This window comes from Lathyrus oleraceus, chromosome 7, assembly GCF_024323335.1.
Source record: "Lathyrus oleraceus cultivar Zhongwan6 chromosome 7, CAAS_Psat_ZW6_1.0, whole genome shotgun sequence".
Taxonomy (NCBI): domain Eukaryota; kingdom Viridiplantae; phylum Streptophyta; class Magnoliopsida; order Fabales; family Fabaceae; genus Lathyrus; species Lathyrus oleraceus.
In genome coordinates, this window is record NC_066585.1 from 99,486,798 (window position 1) to 99,496,187 (window position 9,390).

Sequence of the window (9,390 nt, forward strand, 5' to 3'; positions counted from 1 at the left end):
TGATTGTCACATACAAGTTCCATAAGGCCGACTTCACAAAAGTGAAGTTCCTGTAGTAAATGCTTTAATCACAAGAGCTCACATATGGCATGGCCATGACTGGATACTCAACTTCTTTACTTGATTGAACAACGGCCGTTTGCTTTTTACTTTTCTGTGAGATCAAATTTCCCCTAATAAAAACATAATAACTCAATGTAAACCGTTTATCACTTGCATCTCTTGCCCAATCAACATCTGAATATCCAATGATATTAGTGTTTCCTCTATCACAAAAGACAAGTCCTTTTCCAGGTGATCCTTTGGTATACTTAAGGATTCGAGTAATTGCTTCCTAACGGTTGTCACAAGGAGAATTTAAGAATTGACTTACTACACTAAACAAAAAAGATATACCAGTATATGGCTCCCCCTGATTAGGGAGAAGCTTTACATTAGGATCCATAGGAGTGTCAACTGGTTTGCAGTCTATAAGACCCGTTTCTTCCAAAATATCAAGAGCATACTTCCTTTAAGAGATAACAATACCTAAATTTGATTGAGCTACCTCAATTCCTAGAAAATAACAAAGAGGACCCAAATCCTTGGTCTAAAAATTATGAAATAAGTGTTGTTTTAAAGCCTTGATACCCTCAAAATTATCAGCTGTAGTTACAATGTCGTCAACATAAACCACTAGATAAATATATTTATTGAAGCAACATTTGGTGAAAACATAGTGATCTGATTCACATTGGTTCATCCCAAATTGTTGCAACACTTTACCAAATCTTCCAAACCATGCCTGAGATGATTGTTTTAAGCCATATAAAGACTTGTGTAATTTACTTACCCGATTACACCCCCCTTAGCAACAAATTCAGGAGGTTGCTCCATGTAAATCTCCTATTCCAAGTAACCATGAAAGAATGCATTATTGACATCTAATTGATAGAGGTCATTGTTTCATGACACCTGAGTTGGGAAAGTATGGTACGTCCTCAAAGAATGTAACATCTGCAGACATGTAGGAACGATCACTACGCCAAATAAGGGAAAAGAGGGCGCTTATTTTGGCCTATAACAGCGCTTTTAAGCGCCCTCTAATCTGGCGCTGGCATAGGTAAAGACAGCGCTTTGTTTTTCTGGAGAAAGCGCTGTCTAAAGTGGCCACATTATAGTGCGCTTTTAGAAAAAAGCGCCCTCTGGAGTGGTCCATAAAGGGACACCTTAGAGGGCGCTTTCTGGAAAAAGCGCCCTCTAAAGTTGTCAATGTAAAGTGTTTAGAGGGCGCTTTCTGGAAAAAGCGCCCTCTAAAGTTGTCAATGTAAAGTGTTCAGAGGGCGCTTATTTTTTTAAAATAACTAACACTTTAGAGGGCGCTTTGTCCAGAAAGCGCCCTCTAAAGTTGTCAATGTAAAGTGTTTAGAGGGCGCTTTCTGGACAAAGCGCCCTCTAAAGTTCTCAATGTAAAGTCTTTAGAGGGCGCTTCCTACAGAAAGCGCCCTCTAAAGTGTTAGTTATTTTAAAAAAAATTGTTTGAAAAACAGTGGATATTTAATTGGTAACCTGTTCGCATGCTGCAAAAGTGTAAAATTCATATTGATTTCATCCTTTAATCCAATGTTATACACCATTAATCCATTGATATATACAACATGAATCCATTTATATACAACATTAATCCTCCATATGTACAACATTAATATATAATTCTTTGATCAACAATATACAACAACATATTCATGATTTAGTAAAATTACAACAACAATATACAACATATATACAACAACAGCATACAACAACAACATTCCATACATATATGTACAACAATATACAACCTAGCTATATGATTCTTTGATCAACAATGAATTGACACAATTCATCCTTCATTTCATCCAAATGAGCTCTTGAGTAAGATTTGTATTCCTCAAAGTACTACAATTAAGAGAATAAAACATATTCATGATTTAGTAACAAATTAGATGAGTTATCCGATAATATTAAAATAAACCCTAAGTTATTATTCCATACCATTTTTGGGATGTCTATACGATTCAACGCAATGATATCTCTCATAAATCTCAATACAAAAAATCCGCAATCGACCGAATTATTTTGCTGAGGACACTACACAGAAAAACAAACAATATATATATAGTTAATTTCTTACAAACACTATTATAAGCAAAAAAACAAACACTATTATAAGCAAAAATAAGATACTTAATATATACCTGAACTCTGACCCAGGTAATGTCCTTCCTAATGCGGTAATTCTTTTTCGATCTAAATTTCATTATTGCCCTAACAAAATAAAAACGTATATTGAGATCAATCTGACAGACATAATTAAATATAAAAATACACACGAATATTTAGGGGAATTTCACTTACGTGTCAACCGTCTTCTTCAAACCCGGATATTTACTCCAATCACCCGATAACGAATCGAGATAATACACTATTAGTCTCGAAAGATCCATAGCAACCAACACCCAGTGACCACTGTAAAATAAAACAAAAATTTAGATGAATGAAAATTTTCTACGTAAAAGATATACATAGATTAGAATGAAATTATTAGAAAGAAAATCTAACCCGTTGCCAGAATTAAACGGTAAAAAATACAAACTGCGTGTAGTATTATCGCCGGCCGCCATGAATCTATCGACTAGATCATTCTTTACGGATGTTGGATTTTTCGATATTAACGTTGCGTTGACACGGGAAGCAGCAATAAAATTGAAACGGTTACACAATTCAGTTCCCCGCATCAATTTGTCATACATATACCTTAAATAGAAACATAATAAATATTAGACTACTCATTGAAATGTGTAAATAAATTGTTCAACTAAGTAAATTATAGATTGATCGGAGTACCATATGTATGTATGAATGATAGCGATGCCCAATTCGTCGTGCTCAAAAAGTTGTTGCATGTCCTCCTTTCCAATTATTTCGAAATGAGCTTTTCCGAAAACACCTTCATCAAAATCTATACTACGAATGGACCCGTCCATAATATCGGACTCTTCCACCATTTTCTCAAGACGCATCATAATTTGAGATTTTGTCCCGGCCGTCGTTGGAATATCCTTCGTTGGAATATCCTTCGTTGGAATATCCTTACCATCGCTTTTCAACTTTCGACAGGGAACCTAAAAATTCATATAAAATAAATCATTACTTTTTGTGATGCAAAAGAATCGTTGTGTATATAATTCAATGGGTATATATATTTGTACCTCTTTTTGAGATGCAACCGACTCGATGCGTCTTGAAATCCCTTTACCAGCTTTAGGGGTGGGTCTTGTAGGAGTCTAACATTACCATGTAATAAGGATTGATTAAATATCATAATTGTAGCTGAATTGAAATGTGAATACTAAATATTCATAATCATTTAGAACATATATACCTCGGCATCAGGGAAAATTAGATCTGACGGCCAACCAACAAAGGATCCGACTGCATCTCGCATCAACGTTGTCTCTGAAACAACGTCAGGTAATGGTAGACGGGCGTCCGTATCGAATACGAGGTCAACCGAAACTTTCATAAATCCCACCGGGAGGGGATTATGGTGAAGTAATTCACCCGAAGTATTGTGCACTTTTCCCTTGCCAACCATGCGATAAGTTGGTGACGATAGATACAGCTGACAAGGTGAAATGCCCTAAACCAATAATAAATGTTATTGTTAACTTGTATATGTGTCAAGTAAAAAAGTGCTATTTTAATTTCATAATAACATATATAATTACCTCGGGAAATTTCGGTTGATGATTGATACTAGCTCGGTCACTAGTATCTTTTGCCTCGGAAGCGCACCTTTCCTCTCTATACCTTGCATTCTCGTTTTGCAGTTGGAGTACTTGTGCCCTTAACTCCGCCAAGGTCTCCATCACCTCTTTGTTGGTAGGATTTTTTGTTTTGTTTTTTTATAAAATGACGAAGGAGTCACACCAAAACCCTTACCCCTCACACGACCGGAATACTCAGGAACATTTAGTACTCGACTAAGTACGCTCCTGCAATCCTGGACCTCGGTTGAAGGTACGGTTTGGGATAAAGTCTCCTGAAATATTATTAGAGGAGATTAAAAATGAATTATATGTCTAACAAAATTTTCGATATAATTAAAGAAATAATGTTACATATACTTACACATTCGTCATAAACATTTTGGACCGCTTCAACGACAGCCCCATCCTTCCCAACCCGAGCAGCCTTCCATAATACGTGCTCCGGAAGAGATGTTGCGTCACTTTTCTCCTCGGCTAGCTACACATTGAATTAGATTATAAGATCATCAATTATAACATATTGTGACAATGTATAAGCTCATAGCATTTGAATATACTCACAATTCTTTGTTGTAACCGTGCATAACCCGTACGCCCTTTTTTGTACGGATACGCGGGTTTTGATGCCCTTTTCCTATTTATGTCGCTTACTTCCTGGATAAAAAAGTTTAAGGCATATTAGAACCAAGTAACTTAACAATTGTATAATAGCATAATTAATAGACATTACATGGAATTTTTCGTTTCTTCGTTTGGTGACAAAGTTATCCCATTCCTCGGCTGAAATAATCTCGGCATACTTCATTGGCCGTTCTCCTTCAACAAATTTTCCTTCCTCATCCTTGAGAAATTTGTTGCACAAAAAGGATCGAAATCCTCGGAGTCTTTTTCCGACCAATTGAATACAATATTTTTGCCGGCTTTCATCGATGTGAAAGGATCTCTAAAAAACATACAAATGGAGTGTGTTATTATAAAGTAATATTATAACAATATATGGTTAACAAATAGTCAACAAAAAAAACATATAACAATATATGGTAAGTACCTGTATCTCCGACCATATTTTTTCCTTGCCAACCTTCAAGTCCGGACTTCTCCAATTATCACATGTAATCGGAATATGTTGGCGAACAAGGAAACCAATGCAACTTGCCAACATTGAACCGTTAGGCTCAATTAGTTGGTCTTCAGCACTCCAATGTACTTCAAATTTTACACCCTTGTCTCTTGCACGAATGATTGACTTCATAACAGTCAATCCTCGTTTGATTTCTTTTTCAACATTATTACGTGATTCATTCGCGGCATTGGTATCGTCTTGGTTAGCCATTTTATCTGTAATATAGAAATGATTCAATAAGACCCAAGTAAGACAATGATTCAATACGTGAACACATTCATATACCAATGCATGCAACAATCTAAACTCTTTTTTTTAATCATTATTGAATACAAACTCACACACACCTACTGCATGCAAAAGACCAATGCAAACTTATGGTGTTTGGAACATGAACAAACTTGCATCCATAATCATCAAACTTCCAAGCACAAGCTCAAACACACTTCAAATATATCAGTTTTCAATCAAAAATAAAAAACTCAGTTTGCCCTAAACAACATTAATCAACATAATGCACAAAATGAAAAACTAAGTTTAGAAAATGCCCTAATCAAACACATGAAGAAAGTGAACGGTAACGATGGAGAAGAGAAATACCTTAAAGGTGACGGTAACGATGGAGAAGAAAGTGAACAGTGACGGTGGAAGAGGATAACGCAGTGAACGTGAACGGTGAGGGAGGGAGAACGAACGACGACGATGACGGTGAGGGAGGGAGAACGAACTGAGGACGAGAGTAATCGCAGTAGAGAGTAATCGTAGTTGAGAGAAAACCCAGTACGTAAACGAAATAGCTTATAGAGAGGGAAAATAAAGAGACATGCAGTATATGTTATAATTTTAATGTTTACTAAAGGGGACCTTAGAGGGCGCTTTTTTAAAAAAAGCGCCCTTTAAAGGGGGTCTAAGAGGGCGCTTCTAAAAGCGCTCTCTAAGGCTTTCCAAAAGCGCATTCTAAACTGGAAATGTACATGGACTTAGAGAGCGCTTTTTCAAAAGCGCCCTCTAAGGGTAACCTTAGAGGGCGCTTTCACAAAAGCGCCCTCTATTGTTGTCCCTCCATTTTTTTTTTGGCTTCACTTTAGAGGGCGCTTTGTTACAAAAGCGCCCTCTAAAGGGGGTCTAAGAGGGCGCTTCTAAAAGCGCTCTCTAAGGCTTTCCAAAAGCGCCTTATAAACTGGAAATGTACATGGACATAGAGAGCGCTTTTTTAGAAGCGCCCTCTAAGGTTACCCTTAGAGGGCACTTTCAATAAAGCGTCCTCTATTGGTGTCCCTCCATTTCCTCATTATTTTTTCGCTTCACTTTAGAGTGCGCTTTGTTACAAAAGCGCCCTCTAAAGTGCGCTGTCTATTCTAGTAGTATGCTCCTTATTTTTTCTCTTCACTTTAGAGTGCGCTTTTGTAATAAAGCGCCCTCTAAGGGGCGCTGTCTATTCCAGTTTTTGGCGTAGTGGATGTGTAGAAGGAGAGTAACACTGATATCCCTTTTGGACACGGGAGTAGCCCAGAAAAATACATTTGATGGCACGAGTAAACATTTTTATCATGATCTGGGGATAAATCATGAACAAAATAAGTACATCAGAAGACACGAGGGGAAATAACATATATGGGATCTGTATGATACACCATAGAATGAGGAACTTGATCATTCAACACGGAGGATGACATTCGATTAATTAAATACTCGGTAGTAAGAACAACATCACCTCAAAATTTTAGTGGTAAATTGACATTTAACAAAAGGGTACGAACATTGTTAATAATGTATCTATGTTTCCTTTCAACAACACCATTTTTTTAGGCGTATGGGGATAAATCGATTGATGTACAATATCTTTGGAGTGCATGAAAGAGTTGAAACGATCAGAAAAATATTCTTTTGCATTATCACTGCATAAAATGCAAATTATTTTCCAAACTGTGTCGAGATTTCAGAACAGAGATTCTTATAAATATTAAACAATTGGGAAATGAAAAATATCACGTGAAATGAAGAATATGAAAGGTTAATAAAATTGAAAATTTTGAGGATAAAATTGTAATTGTGTTATTAATTGATTTAATTCCATTGGATACACTCCAATTTGGGGAATGTAAAATGGGTTAAAAAAGTGATATTGAATGAAATTGCTTCCATCACACTTCATTCAATTCCGTTTATTTTTTGCAAAATCAACTATGGAATATAACTCCACTCCACTCTATTTCATCCCTTTCCATTAAATCAATCAGACCCTTAGACTCTTTAATACGGATTGCCATTATTTTATCTCATTCATAATTTTTACTCTATCATATATTTTTAATTTTTTTTATATATAATTATTTTTAAAAATTCAAAATAATATTAATTATAATTTTGTCAAAATTATTCATAATTATTTAATATCTAGAGAAAACATGTGATATAAAATAAAATACTAAGAAATCAATATCATTGGGCTTGAAAAAGTTGAGCCCAAACTAAGTGTTAAACCTAGTCCAAATTTTCAAGATGTTTTCATTCTACCGAATTCTATTTTGTTTTCGTTTCAACAAACCCCTAAATCCCAATTCCTTAAACCCTAAATCGCAAAAATGAGACCTTTGGACGAGACCGAAACCAGCATCGTCTTCGAAAAGCTCTTCAAATTCATCGGCAACAACCTCAAAAACCTCGTCGAGAATCCCTCCCATGAAGGTCCAGATTCCACCCCTGGTCGCTACTGTTTCCGTCTCAACAAGAACAAGATCTACTACTGCAGCGAGTCGCTCGTCAAGCGAGCCACCAATATCGCTAGACCTAATCTCGTTTCACTCGGAACATGTATCGGAAAATACACTCACGGTGGAAACTTCCATCTCACAGTTCAAGCGCTGAATTTGCTAGCTGTTAATGCTAAGCATAAGGTATGGCTTAAACCTCAGTCTGAGATGTCGTTTTTGTATGGGAACCATGTGTTGGAGAGTGCGTTGGGTAGGATTACTGAGAATATTGTTGTGGGTGATGGGGTTGTTGTTTTTAATATGGCGGATGTGCCTTTGGGGTTTGGGGTTGCTGCTAAGTCTACACAGGATTGTAGGAAGTTGGATCCTAATGGGATTGTGGTGCTTCATCAGGGTGATATAGGGGAGTATTTGAGGATGGAGGATGAGCTTTGAAACGTTTTAAAGTGTGGGTTTTTATGAAATTTTAGTCATGGGTTATCTTTCTCTTTGTGTAACTGGGTCAATCACTGTAAAATTGATTCTTAGTTATCTTGGAATCTACTGAAATTTTGTTTAACTATTATTATAGTGAGTATGATTCAAGTTACTTTGTTCTTTAGGTTTGTTTGGATTAGATTATTTGTGCTTCTTTGGATTGAATTATTTGAGTTTGTCTTATGGGAGATAGCTTGTGGAAGCAATTATGATACGTCTATATATAAGGTGGTTTCAAATTATTTTCGTAAACTCTTTGGAATAACTTAAAAAAGTGAAAGCAAGCAACTTATAGCTTATATAAGAACTATTAACTTTATTTAATCTTCTGTTATAGAAATAGTTTATTCATAAACACTTGATTAAGTTGTTTATCCAAATAGTGTCTCTGTATTTTGTATCTATTGGTTTGATGATTAGGTTTCTCTACGTTGTCTTTAATAAACGAAGACTCTTAATTTCATTTTATGACTAAGAATTGGTGAAATGTTTACGGGTTGGGTTATATAATTAGCTCGCTCCATACCTTTCCATCAATAAAGACGATGAAAGTAATCATGTTCACATCCCCCTTCGGACAAATTTTGTCTTATTGACTTTTTAAATGTCTAAGCCTTTAAAAATAAGCTGATGCGGATCCTTAAGAAAAGAAAAATGAAAAATAAATAAAAAATCCAATACGCAATCCATGTCACTTAAGAAAAGAAAAATGAAAAAAAATCCAATAAGGAATCCATGTAAATAAGAAATTAAAAATTAAAAAAAAGTGTTATTTTTATGAGTAATATCTATTAGGATATTATTATATTAAATTTTTCCTTAATTAATAAAATTGATTAGGATGCTTATATATATATATATATATATATATTATATATATATATATATATATATATATAATATATATATATATATATATATATATAAGCATCCTAATCAATTTTATTAATTAAGGAAAGATTTAATATAATAATATCCTAATAGATATTACTCATAAAAATAATAAAATACAAAGTAATAATAAAATAATATCTCAACACTCCCGCGGGGTGGTGCATATGCATCATAAACATCCATTTTATCACATATGTATGTAATTCGAGGTCTTCGAAGAGATTTTGTAAATAGGCCAGCAAGTTAATTCTTTGAATTAACAAAGGAGGTTTTGATGGTCCCAGTGGTAATCTTCTCTCTAAGGAAGTGGCAATTGACTTCTATATGTTTCGTTCTTTCATGAAAAATTGGATTGGAGGAGAGGTGCAAAGCTGATTGATTGTCACGTACA

The 9,390-nt window shown here is 35.1% G+C and overlaps 1 protein-coding gene across 1 annotated transcript; it reads left to right on the plus strand.

Moving 5' to 3' along the window:
- The first annotated feature begins 7,484 nt into the window (after window positions 1-7,484).
- LOC127107572 (uncharacterized) lies at window positions 7,485-8,117 on the plus strand. Its single transcript, XM_051044865.1, has one exon. It carries the CDS (start codon window positions 7,500-7,502, stop codon window positions 8,061-8,063), a length of 564 nt encoding a protein of 187 aa, XP_050900822.1. The 5' UTR covers window positions 7,485-7,499; the 3' UTR covers window positions 8,064-8,117.
- The last annotated feature ends 1,273 nt before the right edge of the window (window positions 8,118-9,390 follow it).